The sequence below is a fragment of the Lynx rufus genome, unplaced genomic scaffold (genome assembly GCF_022079265.1).
Source record: "Lynx rufus isolate CCGP_SWC_20201006 ecotype Redwood Valley unplaced genomic scaffold, mLynRuf1.p SCAF_8, whole genome shotgun sequence".
Classification (NCBI taxonomy): Eukaryota; Metazoa; Chordata; class Mammalia; order Carnivora; family Felidae; genus Lynx; species Lynx rufus.
The window spans coordinates 118861153-118885944 of NW_025814896.1; the positions used below are offsets into that span (position 1 = coordinate 118861153).

General features: G+C 39.4%; 1 protein-coding gene across 2 annotated transcripts in view; it reads right to left on the reverse strand.

Moving 5' to 3' along the window:
* ZNF512 (zinc finger protein 512) overlaps nucleotides 1–24706 on the reverse strand; it is a 34568-nt gene extending 9862 nt beyond the window's left edge. Inside the window, exons 1-10 of one of the 2 annotated variants that reach the window (XM_047068817.1) lie at nucleotides 24591–24706; nucleotides 24010–24068; nucleotides 14050–14231; nucleotides 12766–12861; nucleotides 12003–12086; nucleotides 11230–11354; nucleotides 10625–10711; nucleotides 10113–10211; nucleotides 9333–9500; nucleotides 5959–6153 (exon numbers count right to left, since the gene is read on the reverse strand). In XM_047068817.1, the coding sequence (XP_046924773.1) occupies nucleotides 5959–6153; nucleotides 9333–9500; nucleotides 10113–10211; nucleotides 10625–10711; nucleotides 11230–11354; nucleotides 12003–12086; nucleotides 12766–12861; nucleotides 14050–14231; nucleotides 24010–24068; nucleotides 24591–24620 (1125 nt within the window). In that variant the 5' untranslated portion in view covers nucleotides 24621–24706. Of the gene's footprint in view, nucleotides 1–5958; nucleotides 6154–9332; nucleotides 9501–10112; nucleotides 10212–10624; nucleotides 10712–11229; nucleotides 11355–12002; nucleotides 12087–12765; nucleotides 12862–14049; nucleotides 14235–24009; nucleotides 24069–24590 lie in introns of both variants that reach the window. The other variant, XM_047068816.1, reaches the window with a different exon arrangement.
* Nucleotides 24707–24792: the final 86 nt, after the last annotated feature.

A 24792-nucleotide genomic window follows, 5' to 3' on the forward strand; every position in this document is an offset into this window, starting at 1 on the left:
GTCTCTCTCTCTCTTTTCTTTAGATTTATTTATTTATTTATTTATTTATTTATTTAGAGCCCGACGTGGGGCTCGAACTCACAACCCCAAGATCAAGAGTTACATGCTCCACCAATTGAGCCAGCCAGGTGCCCCTAAGTTAGTCTCTTCTTACAACTACTATAGTTTCCAGAAAAGAGACAGCTAGCACCTGTAGAGACAGTTCTTACAAAGTCCACCACAAGTAATAGCTGTATTTCCAGTGAGTAAACAATCCTCCTGCTTGGAAAATGGAAGTATCTGAAAAGAAGCTGATGCTCTTTCTGAGACAGAAAAACAGAACCAAAACCCAGAGGTAAGGGGAAATAAGGAAGGCAGCCTAAAGGAACTCCGCTAAATCTATAAGAGAAATCAGAGCACAGAGCTGGCTTTATTTATAAGCACCCCTCTCTTCTGCAGCTAGGGTATACAGGTCCATCTAAAATCCTTTTACAGTGATAAGAGAATATTTGCATAAACTATTATATTCATATAATAAACTATCATGTTTACGCAGCTGTAAAAAAAAGAAATGAGGATAATCTCTAAGAACACATATGGAGTGATTTCCAGGATACACTTTTAAGTGAAATAAAGCAAATTACAAAAGAGTATCTATGTGAGAAAGAAAAAGATGTACGAAAATATGCATGTATCTGGTCATCTAGCCCATAAAAATACAGGAAGGACAAAGCAGAAACTGAGTGTGGTGGTCTCTGCAGGGAGCAGGGTGGGGACAGGATGGAAACAAAAGGGTATTCAGAATGGGAAAGCTGGGGAGAGGGCAGTGACCCTTCTATAAGATGACCTTTTGTATGGGGTCTGACTTTTAGAACTATGGTAATGTTTCACATACCCCCCAAGAGAAATGACTAGTTTCAATTAAACAGGATGTAGGGGAACTCAAAATGTAAAGAAAAGTAACACATGAACCTAAGGATTACAAATGAGAAGCATAATGAAGGGAGCGAGGGAGAAAGCCAATCTAAATAACCGTAAAATAATACTTTGAGGGACACCTGGGAAGCTCAGTCAGTGGAGCATCTGACTTTGGCTCAGGTCGTGATCTCACAGTTCATGTTAGTGTGGAGCCTGCTTGGACTTCTCTTTCTCCCTCTCTCTCTGCCCTTCCCTCACTCTCTCTCTCTCTCCCTCTCTCAAAATAAATAGGTAAGTTAAAAAAAAATAAAACAGTACTTTGACTATATACTGTAAGGCTGAAGATGTAAAGAACGATATACAAATATTCTTCTACAGCTAATAAACCTGTTTTTACAGGGGTATGGCTTAATAATTGTAAAACTACTTTATGTTATACTAGGACTAAGCAAATAAATAAATATATTACAAACAGTGAGAGCTAGGTTTTCCTACTGTTAGAGAAAGGAGTTACAAATAAGCACAAAGGAAGGCAAGAATGAAACTTGTGGTGTTGGACTGGAAATGAAGGTATCATGGCTTTAAATATGTATACAGACAGACATAAAAATGAACACAGAGTGTGTGTTTTCATCTACGAGTAGACATACATATATATCCTAGTTCTAGCCACCAAGAGGGCCCAGAAGCAATGACACCCCAGCAGGAATGAGTACACCCAGCATTCAAATCTTGTTTTTTAAGTATATTCTCCAATAAAAGAAACCAGCATTCTTTAGAGAAATGGTTGATTCCAGGGCAGGGGAAGGGAATACACAAGATGACTCTACAGCACCTTATGTTGTCAAAGAGTACTCAAAAAAATGATAGAAGCATGTCAAAAAGGCACAGGTGCCCACTGCAAAGAGCTCTTGATGGCCAAATCTGGAACAATTTGAGCCAAAAAATGAATATTAATAATAGCACTGGATTATACACCTACAATAAAATATCCATGAGTCCATACTGATATAGATTAAGAGAAAAAAAGGACGTATTTTCTCACAGAATTTCAATTAATAATTTATGGAAGAAGTAATGGAAACACAAACCATCATTAGGCAAACAACCATAATAATAACTGTTGCAGGCAAGAATGAATCACTGACAGATGCTACAGCAAGTGGGCAGAGGTATGATAAGACACAGGGTAGTTGCACAGCGTCACTATCCCCACAAAATGTTCACTAATTACAGAGAGGAAAACTGTAATTTTGCCTTGGAGAAAACTGGACAATACACCCTAATCAAGTGATCAAAGTGATCACTGGTAAAAAAGACACATCAACATCATATACCTCCTAATATGGTACATTGAGAAAGGCAAACACTGCTTCAGTGGTAATCTTGACAAAAACATGTAACTTTCAATCTAATCTTGAGCAAACACTAGACAAATCCATATTAGGGATATTCTACAAAACAACGAGCCTGTTCTCTTCAAAAGTGTCAGGGGCGCCTGGGTGGCGCAGTCAGTTAAGCGTCCGACTTCAGCCAGGTCACGATCTCACGGTCCATGAGTTCAAGCCCCGCGTCGGGCTCTGGGCTGATGGCTCAGAGCCTGGAGCCTGTTTCCGATTCTGTGTCTCCCTCTCTCTCTGCCCCTCCCCCGTTCATGCTCTGTCTCTCTCTGTCCCAAAAATAAATAAACGTTGAAAAAAAAAATTAAAAAAAAAGTGTCAAGAGCACAAAAGATCAATAAAGCCAGAAGGATGATAACAGATGGGAGGAGACTAAGGAGACACAGTGAAGAGAATTAAATGTGAGATCTTGATGGGATCCTATGTTATTGGTTATGTAAGATGTTGGCATTAGGGGAAGCCAGGTAAAGAGCATATGGGAACTCTGTACTAATTTTGCAAAGACTCGGTAAGTCTAAAATTATTTCCAAATAAAAAGATTTTTGAAAAAGGAATATAGGGGTGTCTTGGTGGCTCAGTCAGTTAAGCTTCTGACTCTTGATTTCAGCTCAGGTCATGGTCTCACGGTTTGTGAGTTCGAGCCCTGTGTTGGATTCTGTCTCTCCCTCTCTCTGCCCTTGCCCAGCTTATGTGCTCTCTCTCTCAAAATAAATGGAAACATTTAAAAGAAAGGAATATATATTTGTGAAACAAGAAAAAATATTTATTGGTCTCTGCCCTCAGTTCCTGCTAATACTCAGTCTCTGAACCTGGTTCCTGATAGAGAGTTCCTAAAACACCTACTAATTTTCTGAATAATACCAGTATTTGGACAGAGTTCATAAATCCCTTGGAATTTCCTGGGTGATAGGAGTATCTTTTGTTTTGATGAGGTAATAGTCTGTGGGCTCCTCGGTGGGCTAGCCACTGGCAAAACCAAGCCTTGATTAGAAGCTTTGAACTTTCAGACACATTCCCCATTCTCTAGAGAGGGAAAGGGGCTAGGGATAGTTAATCAATCATGCCTATGTGATGAAGCCTCTATAAAAATCCCAAAATTATGGGGTTCAGAGAGTATATATATGCACCAAGAGGGTGATACACCTCCAACTCCACAGGGATAGGAGCTCCTATGCTGGGGACTCTTCTAGACCTCACTCTGTATTTCTTCATCTGGTTGTTCATCTGCAGATTTTATTATATCCTTTATAACAAACCAGTAAACACGTTGCCCTGAGTTCTGTGAGCCATGCTAGCAAATTACCGAAACCAAGGAGGGGAGCATGGGAACCCCAATTTTTAGCCCAGTCAGTCAGAAGTACAGATGACAACCTGGGACTTGTGACTGGCACCTGAAATTGGAACAGTCCTGTGAGACTGAGCCCTTAACTTGTGGACCTGACACTAACTCCAGGTAGATAGTGTCAGGACTGAATTAAATTGTAGGACACGCAGGTGGTGTTAGAAAATTAGTCTGTGTGGGAAAAAACCACACATCTGGTGTCAGAAGTGTTAAGTGTGTAGTAGTATGTGAGTAAAAGAAAACACAAGAGTTTTTCCTAGACCATATTGCTTGTATTTGCATTAAAAAACACTGGAAGGACACACAAGAAACCAGTAAGAATGGTTACCATGGATACAGGCTAGAACAAGGATGGGGTGAGACTGAGATATCTCAATGTTTATTATCATTTTGACTTCTGAACAAGAATATATTATCTATTCCAATTAAATTTTTAGTTTAAAACAAAACAAAATAATAATGCCTTTAACCTACACAATGTCAAACTATAAAACTGATGATTTTAGGAGAGTATCTGCTAGATAAGACTAGCAAACCTTATCAATCAGTTAACAAATATTTATGTCTAATTCCCTACCACCGATCAACACAGTGAAAGCAAACGGACTACGATATCATAAGATACATACCACTGTACAAAATTCACATTTAAACTGAATTTAGATAACCACATACTTTAGCCTGTGGCAGGAAAAAAGTAGCAATGAGTCTGAAACAAAAAAGGATGCTCTGATACTCAAGAACAGGATCCAACTCCTTGGACACCAGTAGGACTGATTTTTAGACCAAATAAAAGGTATCCACTTCCACGAATTGACATTTTCTTATAATATATGACATTCCCCTCATGAGTCAAAGCCCTAGGCCAAATCTAAACTATCTTTCTTGATACCATGGAGAGTAACAGGTCCTCAGCTCTAACCTTAATCTTTACTCGTATATCCTCCCAAGCCCTTCCCATGACTACCCCATAGTCATATACTCCTTATCTCCTCTTGGCCAAATATGTTCCTTTGGTCTATGATCTATTTTAAACCAAAGGCTTCTAAGCTAGATTCTGTAACCCTGAGAAGTACACTTGGGGCCATGGAAGGAATGATAAAAGTATCAAGGAGAAGGCCAAGTAGGCAAAGTTTTGGGCTCACTACCCCTAGTTACATAGAGAAACTCCATTTTTAATTTTTTTTTAATATTTATTTTTGAGAGAGAGAGAGAGAGAGAGACAGAGCATGAGCAGGGGAGGGGCAGAGAGAGAATGAGACACAGAATCTGAAGCAGCTCCAAGCTCTGAGCTATCAGCAGATAGCCCAACATGGGACTCAAACTCACAAACTACAAGATCATGACCTTGGCTGAAGTTGGACACTTACCCAGCTGAGCCACCTAGGCACCCCAGCGACTCTATTTTAAGTTATTCTACATATTGGTGTTTTATATAATTTTCATTTGGAAAAAAAGAGTGGGTGGGGAGAGGAGTTCTGTTGCTAGAAAAACAAACTGAAATCATTTATCTAAACTAAATATAAACTACTACATACAAATTAACAAAGTGGAAACAGAGACTAACAAAAGACTAACAAAAAACTAACAAAGTGGAAACAAAGACTAATAAAAAAGACTAATCTGGGAATTCGGATTCCCTCCAGAAGCAGTTCAAAATTAAGAGGGTTCCTTAAGGAATTTCTGAAACAGACGGTCTCTCTAGGACCCATATGAATCCAAACACTGAAGCTGGATCAGACATACTCCATCTCTAAGGATTAAGAAACAACATACTGATGAAGAAATTGTAGTTTATATACACAATGGAGTACTATGTGGCAATGAGAAAGAATGACATATGGCCCTTTGTAGCAAGGTGGACGGAACTGGAGAGTGTGATGTTAAGTGAAATAAGCCATACAGAGAAAGACAGATACCATATGTGTTCACTCTTATGTGGATCCTGAGAAACTTAACAGGAACCCATGCAGAGGGGAAGGAAAAAAAAAAAAAGAGAGGGTAGAGTGGGAGAGAGCCAAAGCATAAGAGACTCTTAAAAACTGAGAACAAACTGAGGGCTAATGGGGGGTGGGAGGGAGGGGAGGGTGGGTGATGGGTATTGAAGAGGGCATCTTTTGGGATGCACTCAGTGTTGTATGGAAACCAATTTGACAATAAATTTCATATATTTTTAAAAAAATAAAATTAATTAATTAATTAATTAAAAAAAAAAGAAGCAACATACTGTTTATCACGTACTCAAGTGCATTTACTTTTCCGTATGTACTAAGCACAACATCAGACATGGTTCAAAATTAACGCAAATTTCTACTTTACCTTCCGATCATCAGGCACCAAATCCTGAAGCACCTTCCTCTTAGGCCATTCCTTGGCCAGTTCAGCAGAAGCCAGCTCCTGCAGGTGGTACACAGCTATCTTGGCAGAACGCCTCTGAACTCGACCCCCACTCTTTGGCTCCAGGCTCATCTCCTTTAAGCACTCTGGCTGTCCTGACTCTGGAAAGAATGAGATCTGCAAGAATGAGACATAGCAAAACACAGGCCTGAGAAGTGGCTTCCATCAAAGCCAATGATTAAGGGCTATCCTTCCTGCTCTAAGTATCAAAAGCTCTTCACTGGCTTGCTAACCACTAGCATAAAGCTCTACCACCTTCATGCGTATTTTACTAATATAAAAAATTTCTTAGGGTGAAGTCTGTTCTATTTTAATAAGTAAAGGTCAAGACATAGCCATGTGCAAAGACATGAACCTCAACCCATTCCTATCTCATACTACATATAAAAATTAACTCAAAATGAAATGTAAACCACGTAACTATAAAACTTCTAGAAGAAACAAAGGGAGGACATTTTTGTAATCCTGGGTGTAATGGTTTTTTGATGTGTCACCCTGGCTAGGCTACAGTCATCAGTTATCCAATTAAACGCTAATCTATGTGCTGCTGTGAAGGTACTTTGTAGATCTAATTAAAGTCCAGAATCAGTTGATTTTAAGTAAGAGAGGTGCGACAGAAGAAAAGGCAGGAGAGATTCAGAGTGTGAGAGAGACTTGATACTGCTGCTGACTTGAAGAGGAAGGGACCACAAGCCACGGAACATAGATGGCCTTCAGAACCAGAGAACAACTCTCGGCCTACAGCAAGCAAGGAAATGAGGTCCTACAACTAACTGCATGGAACTCAAGTCTTAATTTTAACGAGCCTCAAAACAGATTCTCCCCTTGAGCCTCCAAAAAGGAACAGTCCTACTGACATTTTGATGCCAGCCTGGTGAGGTCCTACACAGGGAAGCCAGCTGAGCTGTGCTATCCCTGGACTTCGGGCCTAACACACTTAAACAATACAGTTGTGTTATTTAGGCCATTAATTCTGTGGTGATTTTTTTTTAAATGTTTTATTTTCTGAGAGAGAGACAAGAGTGTGAGTGGGGAAGGGGCAGAGAGAGAGGAAGACACAGAATCAGAAGCAGCCTCCAGGCTCTGTGCTGACAGCTCAGATGCAGGGCTGGAACCCAAGAACTGTGAGATCATGACCTGAGCCAAAGTCCGACACTCAACCGACTGAGCCACCCAGGCCCCCTTGTGATTTTTTACAGCAGCAATAGAAAATTGGGTTGGGGGGTGCCTGGGTGGCTCAGTTCATGATCTCACAGTTCATGAGTTCAAGCCCCGTATCTGGCCCTGTGCTGACAGCTCAGAGCCTGGAGCTTGTTTCAGATTCTGTGTCTCCCTCTCTCTCTCTCTCTGCCCCTCCACCACTCACTCTGTCTCTCTCAAAAATAAATAAAAACATTTAAAAGAAAAGAAAAGAAAAGAAAACTGGGTTGGGCAAAGAGACATTAGAAACAACAACAAAAAAAGCATTACCCATAAAAGGAAAAAATGATAAATCGAACTTAAGAACTATGCTCTTTGAAAAACACTATAGGGGTGCCTGGGTGTCTCAGTTGGTTGAGCATCTATCTGACTCTTGATATCAGCTCAGGTCATGATCTCACAGCTGTGAGATCAAGCCCCACATCAAGCTCCACACTAAGCAGAGCCTGCTTGGGCTTCTCTCTCTCTCCCTCTCCCCCTCCCTTGCTTGGGTGCTCTCTCTCCCTCTCAAGATAAATAAACTTATAAAAAAATTTAGAACACTGTAAATAAATGAAAAGACAAACTATAGACTGGGAGAAAATATTTGCAAAACATGTATCTAATGAAGGGCTTCTGTCCAAAATATATAAAAAACTCAGAATATTCTCAAAACTTCCTAGTAAGACAACAAAACTCCAATAATAAAGGATTTCAATGGCCACTTCAAAAAAGAAGATACTTCACTAACAACTGACACTGCCAATAAACAAATGAAAAGATGGTCAATGTCATTAGTCACTAGGGAGATGCAAATTTAAACTTCAGTGAAATACCACCGCATACCTAATAGAATGGACTAAGAAAAAAATGAAATTAACAATAGCAAATCCTAACAAGGATACAAAGCAACTGGAATTGTCACATTTTACTAGTGAGAATGCAAAATGGTACAGCCACTCTGAAAAAGAGTTTGGCAGTTTCTCATAAAGTTAAACATACATTTATCATATGACCTAGCTATCCCATTCCTAAGTATTTACCCAAGAGAAATTAAAATTTATTTTCACACAAAAGCCTTTTATGTGAATGTTTATAGCAACTTTATTCATAATTGCCAAAATATGGGAACAACCCAAATGTTCTTCAACTGATGAATGGATAAAGAAACTGTGAAACATCCATACAATGGAATCCTAGACAGAAATAAAAAAAAATAAATTAATGATACATGCAACACATGGATGAGTCTCAAATGTATTATGCTAAGTGAAAGAAGCCAGACTCAAAAGGAAGGCTACATATTGTATGACTCCATTTATAGGACATTGTGAAAAAAGCAAAACTATAGGGACAGAAAATAAATCAGTGGTCAAATCGTTCTATATCTTGATTGTGGTGGTGACTACATGACTATGTATTTGTCAAAACTCGTAACTGCACACTAAAAAGGGTGAATATTGGGGCGCCTAGGTGGCTCAGGCGGTTAAGCGTCCAACCTCAGCTCAAGTCATGATCTCACAGTTCGTGAGTTCGAGCCCCGCATCGGGCTCTGTGCTGACAGCTCAGAGCCTGGAGCCTGCTTCGGATTCTGTGCCTCCCTCTCTCTCTCCACCCACCCCCCCCATACTGTCTTCGCTCTCAAAAAATAAACATTAAAAAAAATAAAAAATTAAAAAATTAAAAGAGTGAACATTAATTAGCATATGTAAATTATACCTTGAAACTGAATTCTAAAAAGAAACATGAGGTGGGGGAAGCCTAGAAATGTAATCAAGGGGGAAAAAAATCAAGACAAAAAAATTGGAATGGAAGAACCAGCCAGACAGAAATTTCCACAAAATTTCTAGCTAAATCGGAATGCCTTAAGCTTTAAAAGTATAATAATGAGTTTACTTCTGCACAGATTACACGCTGAACTTTGATTTCTCTAACCTAATTATGTTCAAAAGGCAGAAATAAGAGAACCAAGGAAAAATAAGGAAAGGAAAACAAAAGTATTCAAAGATTAAAAGGGGATACAAATAAGGAACAGCGGATGTATGGGAAGATGTCGGAGTAAGGAGTCCCCAAAAAACAGATCCCCAAACAGGGTCTGGAAAGTAATCAGTACTCACAGGCCCATGCTCTGACCTCAGGTGATACGCAAGTCCAGCCTTCGATTTATATGGCTTTCCACAGTGGTGACATTTCAGGGTCATCTCCTCCAGCTCTGCAGCCCCTTTGCCACATTTTCTGACATGGTACAGATATCCCATGATGCTGGTGAAGCTACTAGAGCAACTCTGAACACAGGAGAAAGGCCTGAACTATAATCTTACATCTTTTGACATGATTTCTCAATTTCTCAACAGCCACAAAGCATTCAACCACCACCTCACGTAAATAGATCCTCTGGTATCACTAGACCCTCTCCAACACTTCCCGTTGGCACAACCTTTCCTTGGCCCTTGTGCCTGGCCGAACGCCTGTCCTGTCCACCACCAACCGTGACAGTCAATCAGTTTAGTTGGCATTCAGTAAACTGGATCCGTGTGTCTCCCCTGTGGCAGAGCTTCTTCTCTGGTCTGTGACTCGACTCCACCCCAGTATCATACACCCAGCAATGGCAAAGCTCCTCACGGTGAGAATACTAAGATCCTTTTCATCACACTAAAAAAGGATGGTAAAGAAACTCCTTTGAACAAAGGGAAAGAGGGGGGAAATAAGTTTGTGGAGATGAGAAAGAAAATAAAGAGCTACTAATGAATTCAAAACAGCTGGAAAAGCAGGAGCCACTCTTACGCTGTAAGATGACACAGAACCAGGTCTACAAGAGAGAAGAAATGGAACAAAATAACAGAAAGACATTGATTCAAGACTCCAGGCAGAAGGAGACACTGTCCCTGGGCTCTTACCTCGCGCATGCACCTGAGCTTTCCCAGTCTCTTTAAAACTGTTCGGAGCCGTTCTCTCTCACTTGGTTCGTCTATTTCATCTCCAGCCTTCAAAATGGGCTAGAAAGCAAGACAAGCAAACAAGCAGATGATTCATGGAAAAGACAGATACAGAAAAAAATTGTATCATAGGAGAATCAAGGACTGGACTAGCACCTAAGCCGATGCCCATGAAGCTTAGTTATCTGACTCCTGGCTTTCTCCATCTTCTCCTAGACAGACAAGGAAGCAAATGTAATGCAAATAAGAGCTGAGAGCCTCTATCTTCCAGGAGACGAACCTTTGGGGCTAACCTAAACACACAAATACCCACCGCAAAGGTTTCATGTGCATGACTTCTATCAAAAAGGTATTCTTACTCACACCCCTATAAAGCCCCAGAGCCTTAGACACCTCCACTGGGTTATCCGCACTCATCTAAGTAAAGACATCCAAACACACACAGGCTCATACAGGACAGAAGATACTCTTACCAAGCTATTATGATTTGCCATCACGTGATACTTCATCCCTGCCAGTGAACGAAGTTGTTTCCCACAATGATGACAAGTAAACATTTCCTACAGGAAGAAATACTGCTCAGTGTCAAGTTGTTCAACAGAGAAACAGAATGTAACAAAGTCCTACCCGGATGCTCTCGTCTGTGTCTCCTTTATTTCCAAACCCAAAGAATCTCAAAACCCCACAACCTCAGTGTCACATCCTCAAGGGTAAAGAAGTAAAAGTAACTCATTTTTAAAGGAGTAAGAATTACCATTTACTGAGTGCCAACATTTGCCGAGTAACGGGGTGGGCACTCAGCATGTATTCTTTCTTATCCCCTCAGGGACTACATAAAATTATTTGTATAATTTGTAATATAAATGAGAAAACCAAGGTTCACACATAAAAAGCTAAATGACACAACAAGTGGCTAAATGAAGATTCAAACCCAAGTCTGTCAGACTCTAAAGCCTCTGTTTTCCTTGTAACACAATGCTGCTGCTTCTCCACAGTAATCAGCACACTGACACAGCGATAGTTGTCTGAGGTATGGGAAAAGGTCATAACCCTTATGAAACGCCACAAAATCTCTAACCTGTTTGCAGGTCTCCATGTGTTTCTTTAAGCCCTCTATGGTCTTCCTCCCCACCGCCTGGCAGGTAGGACAGGAGACACTGCCTTTATCCACAATTTCTAGGTACCATTGTTCCTCCAAACTGCCTACAAAGCAGAGAAAGAAACACTTCATAATTTGCAGAATTCTCTAGAAACAGAAAACGTATTCCTGGAATTTAGTAAAAGTATCATTTTTTTTCCTTCCTGGGGAAAAGACTCTTTCTAGAAGTAATTTTTTTTCAGACAATGAGGAGTTTCTGATACTCCTACTCAGTCCTCCACGACAAAAACCATCTGAGAACCATTCAAAAGCCCAGCAGCTTAAAGAACTGGGCAACATTTTTTTTTCTAGCTTTACTGAGGTATAACCAACAATGGGGCAACATTTTCACAGCAGCATATAATAATGGGATACTTAGATATATAACAGCCAATTTCCTGTTTCCTGTGTGTCTGAGATGTTCTTAAATGTTTTTATCCCCATTTAGTCTCCATGAAAATTCTGACTACCTTCATTATCCCTATTTAGAGACAAGGTAACTGAAGCCTGCAGAAGTTAACTAGATGAAGGCAGACCAGAAAATGAGTTAAGAGCCAAAACTTAAAGGCGGGTCTGACTGGCCTCCAAACCCATACCCTTAATAACTGCCTCCTTAAAGAAACTCTTTATAACATCACTCCTTGACCAACAACAACAAAAAAAAAACAGAGTGCAAGACCTTGATACCCCAAAGCTTCCAACAGAAAACATACCTGCTGCGTAAGCTGGTGGTTCCTTCCGAATACGACGAGCCTGGGATTTAGGATTAGGTTGAGTTTTAGGCCGTTGCTTCCTCCCTGACACAAGACAGAAACTTGAAGCCCAACATATCACCTTTGCTATCCAATCTGTTACTATCAAAATTTCCTCCCATCTCTTCTCAACACCCTATGTCCCACTCCCTCAACCAACCGTCTCCCTTAAGTTATGACAGGGTCCCTCTCTCTCTGCCCCTGCCCCATTTGTGCTCTATCTCTGTCTCTCAAAAATGAATAAATGTAAAAAAAAAATTTTTTTAAAAAGTGCTCGCTTCGGCAGCACATATAAGCATTCCATATTTAAAAAAAATAAAATAAAAATAATAGGGGCGCCTGGGTGGCTCAGCCAGTTAAGCATCCGACTTCGGCTCAGGTCATGATCTCGCAGTTCGTGGGTTCGAGCCCCACATTGGGCTCTGTGCTGATAGCTCGGAGCCTGGAGCCTGCTTCGGATTCTATGTCTCCTTCTCTCTCTGCCCCTCCCCCACTTGTGCTCTGTCTCTCTCTGTCTCTCAAAAATGAGCAAATGTGAAAAAAAAAAAAGTTATGACAGGAAAAAAACAAAAAAGTCAGGTAGGATGAAAGCCATTCCTCGCCAAAAAATCAAAGGGTTCAGCAGTGCTCCAAGGGCCAAAACCTCAGGTCTCTCTCCCTTTTACCCCTGAAGAATAAAGCCAAGGTACCCAAGGGAAAAGAATTAGCAAAGTTACTCCCTCACCATAAAGCTTATGCTTCTTCTGAGGAAATTCTCGATAGTCTTCATCTTCTTCCTGCCTGGGTTTCCTTTTTCCTTTGGTTGATACTCCACCTGACCCTGAAATACCACACAAAAACAAACAAACAAAACCTTCAGTATGGCTTACAAGTGAACATACTGGCCAGCCTTCAAAATATCACTCACCAAAAAAAAAAAAAAAAAAACCACTCACAAGGTCATCACAGGACAGATCATCAGCAAACACAAGCCCCACAGAAGTGTCTGTGACAGTTTTAGGGAAGTTGGTAAAACGTCACTAACTCATTCGACCTCCCCATTTCATTTTTTTACTGTTCTCCATCCCAACTGATCAATTGTTCCCCATGAATAATAAAGGCCTCTAAACGTCAACAGAGGATGAAATTGGTATAATGGGAAAGAAGTTCAAATCATTTGAAGAGGAAAGGCTGATACCCGTATAACCTAGAGGAGTAAGAATTTCACTCTAAAATAAAAGGACAGTTGGGAATGCAAGCTGGCGCAGCCACTCTGGAAAACAGTATGGAGGTTCCTCACAAAACTAAAAATAGAACTACCCTACGACCCAGCAATTGCACTACTAGGCATTTATCCACGGGATACAGGTGTGCTGTTTCGAAGGGACACATGCACCCCCATGTTTATAGCAGCACTATCAACAATAGCCTAAGTATGGAAAGAGCCCAAATGTCCATCGATGGATGAATGGATAAAGAAGATGTGGTATATATATACAATGGAGTTTTACTCGGCAATCAAAAAGAATGAAATCTTGCCATTTGCAACTACATGGATGGAACTGGAGGGTGTTATGCTAAGTGAAATTAGTCAGAGAAAGACAAAAATCATATGACTTCACTCATATGAGGACTTTAAGAGACAGATGAACATAAGGGAAGGGAAACAAAAATAATATAAAAACAGGGAGAGGGACAAAACAGAAGAGACTCATAAATATGGAGAACAAACTGAGGGTTACTGGAGGGGTGGTGGGAGGGGGGATGGGCTAAATGGATAAGGGACACTAAGGAATCTACTCCTGAAATCAGTGTTGCACTATATACTAACTAATTTGGATGTAAATTAAAAAAAAAAAAAAAAAAAAACTAAAAAAATAAAATAAAAGGACAGTTCACAAAGCTTAACAGTGTGTGACAGCCTAACACAGATGTGAGAAACATAGGTGATGCTTAATACTTTAAGAACCATTTACAACAGCTACCTAGAGAATGCTCTGTCTTTGAAATAAAGCAGAGATACTGGTACCTTCAACACGCGAAGCAGCAGCTGCCTTGACCCTTCTCATCTTCATCCAGTAGGTAGACTTTCGGAAGGATGCTGGAAAATCACTCACTGGCTCACATGAAGAAGCAGACGACGAGCCGCTTAAGGAGTCATCGTGAGGAATAGTGTACTGGAAACTATTATCCTTTATGGAGCACTGGGTCCTGCTATTAATATGACACAAATATATATACCACAAGAGTAAAGTTCCTATTAATTATTTTATATCATAAGAAGTTGGTAACCGATGCAAAACCTAAGAAGCCTGATAATAAAAACAGGATTAGGTTGTAATCTAACAATTACAATGGTTGAACAAAGGCAACATATAAAATTATTATTATACTTTATTGTGATAAGAGAAAGCAGTACACATTAGTGCTCACTCTGCAGTCCAAGTAGGCATTCTTTCCTAGATTGATCCAAGAAAAGAAAGTAGTCAAAGTAATAGGCTGTTCTACGACCCTTCAGAAGATCCCATGGATCTGTAACCAGGCACCTCTATTTCTCTGAGAGAGGGACAGTAACTAAACAGTACCCCTGAGAATAAAGAAGGAAAAAAACAGTTTGTAGGGCTCTAGTCTGCTCCCTCTTCCCTCTCCCTTAGCCTCCTCCCTAAACCTGGTGTCAGGGCTGTCCTGTCTTATTTAGGCAATATGATTCTTAGTTCCCACAGTTAAAGGAAGGGTGCTGTCTTGTCTGAGGTAAGCTGGCCAGACAAGTCTGATACACAGCTGGATCCAAATTCCCAAATTTAAGACCAGTCACTATGTAGTTAACAAACATGACTGAGTAATTACAAAGTTATCTTCTAGGAGGCTCAGAATGCACAGAGGAGCAGCAGTTCTCAAAAGTGTGGTCCGGGGGCGCCTGGGTGGCGCAGTCGGTTAAGTGTTCGACTTCAGCCAGGTCACAATCTCGCGGTCCGTGAGTTCGAGCCCCACGTCAGGCTCTGGGCTGATGGCTCAGAGCCTGGAGCCTGTTTCCGATTCTGTGTCTCCCTCTCTCTCTGCCCCTCCCCCGTTCATGCTCTGTCTCTCTCTGTCCCAAAAATAAATAAACGTTGGAAAAAAAAAAAAAAGTGTGGTCCGAGAACCTCTGAGACATCCTTCTCCAGCTAAAGATCTGTGTGAGGCATGTGTTAGGTTTATGGTTCAGAAAGATCACTCTGGATGCTATACATTAGATGACCCATGGAGGAAAAGTGAATAAAGGGAGAAGAGGTAGCAGTTTATTGTAATAGAATAGATAAGAGATGATAAGGACTTGAACTAAGGTTTTGTAGTAGACGTAAATTGGCAGATTCAATATAATACTTTAAAAGTTTACTTATTTATTTCGAAAGAGAGAGTGTGAACATAGGCACAAAAGCGGTCCTGAGAGAGAGGGGGAGAGAAAGAATCCCAAGCAGGCATGCCGTCAGCACAGAGACCGATGTGGGGCTCAATCTCGTGAACTGTGAGATCATGACCTCAGCCAAAATCAAGAGTTGGCCACTTAACCTACTAAGCCACCCAGGTGCCCCTAGGTGACCATTCATAAGAAATATGTAAGTAAAATGTGATACATGTCTACTATGGAATACTATGTAGTTGTTAGAAGCAATAAACCATTTCTACACATAGAGACATGAACATAACCAAAAAGCATACTGTTGAATGACAGAAGAAACAGAACAAGACTAATGTCAATTTCGTAAATTAAAAACAAATATACGTGTAAACAGCACTAGCTATTTTACAAAGATTCATAAATATTTAAGGACAAATGTCACACTTGCTAACATGGTTGTCTCTGGAAGGAGATGGAAATGGAAACAGGTAAAACAAAAAATAATAGGGACTGATGATGTCAGTATACTCTGAGCAGGGAAGAATGATTTTCACTTCTCTGCACATGAGATCCAAAATTACAAATTTAATACAGCAAAGTCTTGATTCAGCCATGGTGCATAAGCCCTCTACAGCCCATCCCTCCTGCTTATTACAACTAAAAATCCTAGATTCTGAAAAGAAAACAAAGCAGGTGGATTGTGGAGAGAAGTCAAAACTGGGAGAAGTGACTCCCATGGGATGTGTTCCCCCCCCCTTTTTTTTTTTGTTTTCCCTCACATGTGGCTCTGCAATAAGGGTGGGCCCATTTGTAGAGTAGCATGGGCGGCCTACATTCCAACAAAAACTCTATCTTTCTGACCAGAGAAACTAGGAAAAGGGGTCTCTATAGACCAGAAGGTGTGAGAGAGCTGTGAAGAAGAGACATGCAAAGAAGGTAATCGCATAATTCTGTCTGAATTCATACAAATCACAGCTTAATCTGAGCCATGTATGTGTGGAGCAGACCCAAGCCAGTTTAGCAAAGGCTTCAAATTTTAACAAATTGCACAAGCCTCAGACTAACCCCTGAGCTACTAGTGAAAGACAGACCCAATCCAATGTAGCAAAAGCTTGGAGAAATGAATCAAGACTTGAAACACCTGAAAAAGTCTCCAACAAACCACTAAACTATTCAAAACAGACTTCAACTATCATAGCAGAGACTTAGAAGAGTGGAACTAAGGGGCACCTGGGTGGCTCAGTTGGTTGAGTGTCCAACTTCAGCTTAGGTCATGATTTCACGGTTCTTAAGTTTGAGCCCTGCATCAGGCTCTGCGCCAACAGCTCAGAGCCTGGAGCCTGCTTCATATTCTTGTGTGTCTCTCTCTCTCTGCCCCTCCCCTCCCTCAAAATTAAACATTAAAAAAATTTTTTTTTTTTTAATAATGGAACTAAGATTGAACCAATACCCTCAGAAGACAAGACAGAACTTATGGTCTGAACAGTAAACAGGTTACTTGCTAAAATAAAAACAGCAATGATGGGGCACCTGGGTGACTCAGTTAGTCGGGTGTCTGACTTCAGCTCAGGTCATGATCTCACAGTTCATAAGTTCAAGCCCTGCATCGGGTTCTGTGCTAATAGCTCAGAGCCTGGAGCCTGCTTTGGATTCTGTCTCCTTTTCTCTTTGTCCCTCCCCTGCTAGTATTCTGTCTCTCTCTCAAAAATAAACATTAAAAAAAAAATTTTAAATAAAACAAAACAGCAATGATCTCCCAGAAGATTCTAAAAGGACCCAAAGTCTATACAAATAACATTCACAATATTAGGAATAAATTCCAAAATTATGCAATATACAAAGAACCAGTAAAATGTGAATAATTCTGAAAGGAACAGATAACAAACAAATGTCACCCCAAGATGATCCAGAAGTTAGAACTACCAAAGATTTAAAGACGCTATTATAACTATGTTTCATGAAATAAAGGAAAACACACTTGAAGTGAAGGAAAAGATAGGAATTATCAGCAGAAAACAGAAACCAAAAAAAAAAAAAAAAAAAGAACTGAAATTTTAGAACTAAAAATACAGTATTTGAAATAAAAACAGAATGGGCTCAATAACAGGATGGAGATGAAAAAGGAAAGAGCCTGTGAACTTGAAGACAGATCAATAGAAATTAACCGATCTGAAGAACAAAGAGAAAAAAGACTGAAAAACACTCAGCAGAGCCCCAACAACCTGTGGGTCAACATCAAAATGTCTAACTTAAGTGTAGCCATAATCCCAAAAGGAAAGGAAAAAAGTCTGTGGCATGAAAATACATTTGAAAAAAATAATGGTGGAAAATCACCCAAAATTAATGAGACATTAATTTACAGATCCTAGGAGCTCAACAAACACTCGAGAAAATAAACTCGAAGAAAAATACACCCAGATACATCTTAATGAAAAATTTCAAAAACGAATGTTAAAAAAAAATCTAGAAAGCAATTTAAAAAAATAACATTATATTTCTGTATATGCATATGTACATATGTATACATATGTATGTGTGTGTATATATATACATCAATGATTTGAATGACCACAAAACTTTGAATAGAAACCAAAGAGAACAGGCACGCCTGAGTGGCTCAGTTGGTTAAGTGTCCAACTTCAGCTCAGGTCATGATTTCATGGTTTGTGAGTTCAAGCCCTGCATCAGGCTCTCTGCTTGTCAGCACAAAGCCTGCTTCTGATACTCTGTCCCCCACTCCCTCTGCCTCTCCCCTGCTAGTGCGCTCTCTCCCAAAAATAAATAAACATTAAAAAGATTTTCTTTTAACTTAAAAAAAAAAAAAAAGAAACCAAAGAGAACAGAAAACAGTGTAACATCTTTAAAATCTTGGGGCCCCAGGGTGGCTCAGGGTTAAGTGTCCGACTTCGGCTCAGGTCATGATCTCGCGGTCCGTGAGTTCGAGCCCTGCATCGGGCTCTGTGCTGACAGCTCAGAGCCTGGAGCCTGTTTCAGATTCTGTGTCTCCCTCTCTCTCTGACCCTCCCCCATTCATACTCTGCCACTCTCTGTCTCAAAAATAAATAAATGTTAAAAAAAATTTTTTTAAATAAAAAAAAATAAAATCTTGAGAGAAAAATTTCTCAATCTGAAATTCTGTATTCCATGAAAATATCCTTTAGGCATACTTCTTCAGATGAAAAAAAAAAAAGAAAAGAAAATTTGTTGTCAGCAGACCTGCTCTATGAGAAATGCTAAAGGAGATTATTCTAGCTGAAGGAAAATGATACCAGAAAGCTAGGTTTTTAAGAATGAAGAAAGAACAAAAGAAATGGGTAAACATATTTAAAAAAAAAAAAAAACCAAAAACCCTCTTTAAAACAAAACTTTAACATTATCTGGCAAGGTTTTCAACATAGGTAGATGTAATACATATGACAGCTATAACTTAATGGTCAGCAGACCGGGTTAAGGAATTTACATGGTTGTAAGGCGTTTACATTTAAGCAAGGTGGTAGTACGCAAACTCTAAGTAGCCTATGAAACGACAGATATGTATACTGTAAATCCTAAAGCAAGTACTACACACAAGAGAAAGAAAGAGAAAAAAGAAAGAAAACAGCAAAAATTAAATATATAAACTAAAATCAGACAGTAAATATTTAAATAATCCAAAATAAGGTATAGGGGTGCCTGGGTGGCTCAGTCGGTTAAGCGTCTGACTTCGGTTCAGGTCATGATCTCACACTTTGTGAGTTCAAGCCCCGCATTGGGCTCTGTGCTGACAGCTCAGAGCCTGGAGCCTGCTTCAGATTCTGTGTCTCCTTCTCTCTCTGTTCCTCTCCTGCTTGCCCTCTGTCTCTCTGTCTCTCTGTCTCTCTCTCTCAAAAATAAATAAAGACTAAAAAAAAAATTAAAAACAAAATAATGTATAAAGGAACAAAAAAATAGGGTACAGAGAACAAATAATAAAATAACAAACCTAAATCTAACCATATCAATAATTAATTTAAATGTTTATGGTCAGGACACCTGGCTGGCTCAGTCAGAAGAGCATGCAACTCTTGATTTTCGGGTCATGAGTTCTAACCATTGGGTGTAGAGATTGCTCAAATAAATAAATAAATAAATAAATAAATAAATAAACTTTAAAAATAAGTAAATAGATGGATAAATAAATAAATAAATGTTTATGGTCTCAACACTCCAATTAAAGTCAGATTGTTGGGGCACCTGGGTCGCTCAGTCAGTTAAGCACCCAACTCTTGATTTTGGCTCAGGTCATGATCTCGGTTTGTGAGGTTGAGCCCTGCATCGAGCCTGACATAACATGAAACTGGAATTCTAAAAAGCTCTAGATCTATTAAAGAAATTTAATTTATCATTAGAATTTCCCAAAAAGAAACCCCTAGACCCAGAATGGTTGATTCCACTGTTGAATACCACTGCAATAAGGTTTTTTCCTTTATATATATATTTTTTATTTTTTAAGTTTATTTGTTTATGGGGGGGGGGGAGCAGAGAGAGAGTGAGAGAGAGGATCCCAGGCAGGCTCCTTGCTATCAGCACAGAGCCCAACTCAGGGCTCAATATCTGGAACCTCTGAGATCATGACGTGAGCAGAAATCACCAGCTGGACACTTAATCGACTGAGACACCTAGGCACCCTTTTAACCTTTTTAAAGGGGAGGAGGAGGCATAAAGATCAAAAAAGGAGAAAAGAAAACTGCCCCTTTTTGCAGATTATATGTTTGTTTACAAAGAAAATCTCAAAAAATAGAAAAACTACTAGAACTAAAAATGAATTAAGCAAGTGTCAGGACACAAGGTTAACACATAAAATCAATCGTATTCTTAGATACCAGCAACAACAAACTAGAAATGAACTTATAAAAATAGTATCATTTATAATAACATGAAAAACACATAAAATACCTAAGAACAAATCTAACAAAAGATAACCAAGATTTTATAATGAAAACTACATCATGTTGGTGAGAGAAGTTAAAGATCTAAATAAACAGAAAAATATACCATGTTCATAAATCAGAAATCTCAGTATTGTTAAAATGGCAACTCTCCCCAATTGGTCTACTGATTCCATATAATACCAATCAATACTTTAGCATGCTTCTTTTTATAGAAACTGATAAACTGATTCTAGAATTTGTATAAAAAGACAAAGAACCTAGAATAGCTAAAAAAAATTTTAAAAAAGAACAATAAAGTTAGATGACTTCTCCTATCTGATTTCAAGATTTACTCTAATCCTACAAGACAGTTTAGTATTGGCAAAAAGATAGATACATACATCAGTGGAACAGAATAAGGAGTCCAGAAACAGACCCACACATATATATATTCAAATAATTTCTGACAAAGGTGCCAATGTAACTGAATAGGGAAAGGGAAGTATTAACAACAGTATAAATAATAAAAAGAAATTAACATTGATTCTTATGACACACCATGCACAAAAAATTAGCTCTAAATGTATCACAGACCTAAATGTAAAACCTAGAAAACTTCTAGAAAAAACAAAGGAGAAAATCTTTGCAATTAGGGATGGCAAAGTTTCCTCAACAGAATACAAAAAGCAGGAAGGATAAGGGAAAAAATAATAACATTTTAATCATTTTTAATGATAAATTTATAATTTTTGGTCTTCAAAAGACACAATTAAAAAATGAAATGCAAACCAGAGACTGGAAGGAAATATTCAAGATACATCTATCAGATAAAGGAACTGTACTCAGAACAGAATTTTTAAAAATACTACAATTCCATAGTAAGACAAACAACTCAACTTTTTAAATGGGCAAAAGATACGAACAGGCACTTTGCAGAAGATACATGAATGGCTAATAAGCACATGAACAGATGTTCTACATCATTATTCATCAGGAAAATGCAAATCAAAATCACAATGAAACACCACTCTACACCCATAAAATTGGCCAAAATTTAAGGCTTATTCCCATATACTGCTGGTATATAAAATAATACCACCAATTTGGAAAACAGGTAATTTCTTAAAAAGGTAAACATAATCCTGACATATGGCCCAACCAACCTAAAATGGTATATCTTAGTAAATAAATACCATCGTAGGCATTGATCAAGAGAGAAAAAACATTTTTCCACACAGAGACTTGTATGTGGATGTTCACAGCAGCTTTAATACCCCCAAAATAAAATTAGCCAAATGTCTATCAAGGTAGATAGCTAAACAAATCATGGTATATCCATAATGGAATTCTATTCAGCAATAAAAACTAATTTTCAGTCAAAAATTATTATATTGAGTGAAAGAAATCATGCAAAAAGAAAACATACTATATGATTTCATTTATATAAAATAACTTATATAAAATTTCATTTATAGGGGCGCCTGGGTGGCGCAGTCGGTTAAGCGTCCGACTTCAGCCAGGTCACGATCTTGCGGTCCGTGAGTTCGAGCCCCGCATCAGGCTCTGGGCTGATGGCTCAGAGCCTGGAGCCTGTTTCTGATTCTGTGTCTCCCTCTCTCTCTGCCCCTCCCCCGTTCATGCTCTATCTCTCTCTGTCCCAAAAATAAATAAACGTTGAAAAAAAAAAAAAAAACCTTCTTATAAAAAAAAAAAAAAAAAATTTCATTTATATAAAAAACATACTATATGATTTGCATTTATACATGCAAACCACTGTACGGTGACAGAAAAAGGTCGGTGGTGTCCAGAACAGGAGCAGAGGAAGGAACGGATTACACAAAAACTTCTGGGAGAAATGGAAATGTTATCTTGATTGTGCTGACAGTGTTATGGTTATTTACAAATGTCAACGTTGATCATACTGTCTACTTTAAATATGTAAACTGTGGGTATGTAATATGTAAATGTATGGTACCTTGTACTTCAATGATACCTCAATAAAAGTATTAAAAAAAATTTTTTTAATAAGAATTGGCAGTCCTCTGCGCCAAAACCCACCCTCCAAAACAATGGGACCAATCTCTACCAGGAAGACTTGAAAGTATCAACAAGCCATTAAGAGTCAAGTCCCATGTGACTCCTCTTAGTAAACTGTCCTCATAGGAATTTCTTTACGGTCAGTGTAGGACTCAGACGCATATCCCGTCTCACGAATAAGTACAAGCACATGATCAGCATGATTAGCATCTTGGGAATTAAGTCAATGTGGTTAGAGAACCCCTCCCTCTAGGCCTCTTTTATTTTTAGAGGACTCACCAAAACCAATTATCAAGTATTTTACAATACTTGTCCAATGAGGGTATTTGGTTACTTGCAAAAACTCCAATTAATCTCAAACTTCCCTTACCATAACTATGGCAAGAAAAAGTTCAAACAGTATGATCATAATTGTAGTGACTTTATAATTTGTTGTCTGTGGCATTACTTTTCAGTCTCAGCTTCTAATCACAAGGAAGAAAAGTTTAACCTATTTTGGACTCCTCTCCGATCTACCAAAAATTTTTACAAGACCGTAGTTCACTCTCTAGGTGCAACTACTTAGATTTCATTAGAAAATTATTTTGGTTCATCTCAGTTTCTTTTGCAGCCTCCCTTCATTCTACCCAATCCTTAAATGCTGACATTCTCCAGGGTTTCATCCTGTAGTCTCTTCTAGTCTCACTTCTCCCCAATGGTTCTCAAACTTCACAATCTCCTATAAAGTCAGTTAAAAATAAGGATTCCTATACCCTAACTCCAATGATTCTGACTCAGATTAATAGATGAGGACCTATTATTCTTTATATCTCTTAGCAATTACCCACTTATTATTCCATTAAATGCTTTCACCTGTTCACATTCTGTCTCTATGAAAAATACCTTTTCCTTATGCTAACTGCATTATTTCTTGATTTTCAAGTCTGTTTAGAAGTGATTTGCTCTGGCAACTCTTCCCTTCTGAACTATCACTCCCCCTCCCTAAATGCTATATTAAATTCCTGTTTAAAAATATTTAATTACACTGTATCATGTTGATGTACTTGCCTATCTTCCCTTCTGGATTATTAGTTCTGTGTTTTTCTTGCCTGTATATCTAACCTACTACAGAGCTGGCACATACCAGATATTTAGTAAATGTTATCTGAATGAATTAACCCTTTCAGTGAATATCTAGTTAATAAGAATCTATTTTGTAATAACAAATATGAAAAAGGTTAGCACATTCGGTCTACAAAGTAATAAACCAGTCTTAAAGCCAAGCAGTCTGAAAAGAAAAGGATTTCTTCCAGGCATTTTTATCAATCCTTCCCATGTTCATCAATGTATTCATGAGTACATACTTGATGTCTGAGGATATGCGAGGCTACACGAGGTCATACCTTCCATTTTTAATATAATTCGTGCTTTTCTTTGCAAGCTAGGTTCTTCTCCCCTACATTAGGTTTAGACCCGCACTGTCCAATCAAGGTAGGCACTAACTATAGGTGGCTATTTAAGTTAAGATCAAATACAATTTAAAATTCAGTTCCTCAATCACACTGGCCACATTTCAAGTGCTCAAAAGCCATACGTGGCTACGGTCCTTTACAGCGGGAATACAGAACATTTTCATCATCACAAAAGTTCCATTGGACAGCGCTGGCGACACAATTATAAATGGACCCCAGAAAATCTCACTTACTTCTTAGCTCCCACGATCTTCGTGCTCCTCTGGTGCTTAAAGGATGTGGGTTCCGGAGTCTAGCAAATCGCAAGCACATGAGTGAATGCTAGGGACCGCTGAACCTTGACCACAAAAAGACGAATCCCCCTGTGCCCAGAAGAAATGAAGCTCTCCCGGGGCAACTACCTCCAACGGAAGAAAGCAAGACTTTTTTGGAAAAGCGTGTCGTCCTGTCTTCCTACCCAGCCAAGGCAGGTGACAACACCATAGCCTTCATCTTCCCCATTCTCAAAGCCCCGTCCCAGATAGAGGCTCTAAAAGGGAGGCGAAAAGAGAGGACAACGGATATGGGAGGTACTGGGGATATAAAAGAAATAGAAACTAATGGCAATCTAGCGAAGAACTGAGTCCAAGGAGGTGGGAACAGTCAGCGGTAACTGGGGGGAAAAAGGGAGACAGGTAGATCTGACCTAGAAGGGTGGGGCCTACGATGGGCTCTGATAAAACCAACTCTGAGCATGGCACAAAAGCGAGGGACCGCGTGTTGCGGGCTCGACAGCGCTACCCCTAAAACATAACGGTCAAACCGAGAAACTCACGGCGGGTACTGCACCGAGCCTGGAAGACATCACTCCCTCTCCACGCCTAACAAATCCACCCAAGGGCTCCGGCCAGACCAACGCCACTTCCGCTCTCCTCTCCTCTCCCGGATGTGGAGTCGGCGCCGCCGAGTCCAGATCTGAACGTCTACTTCCGCCTGGCGGCTTCCGAGGGGGCTGCGGCTGGAGTGAGTCACATGAC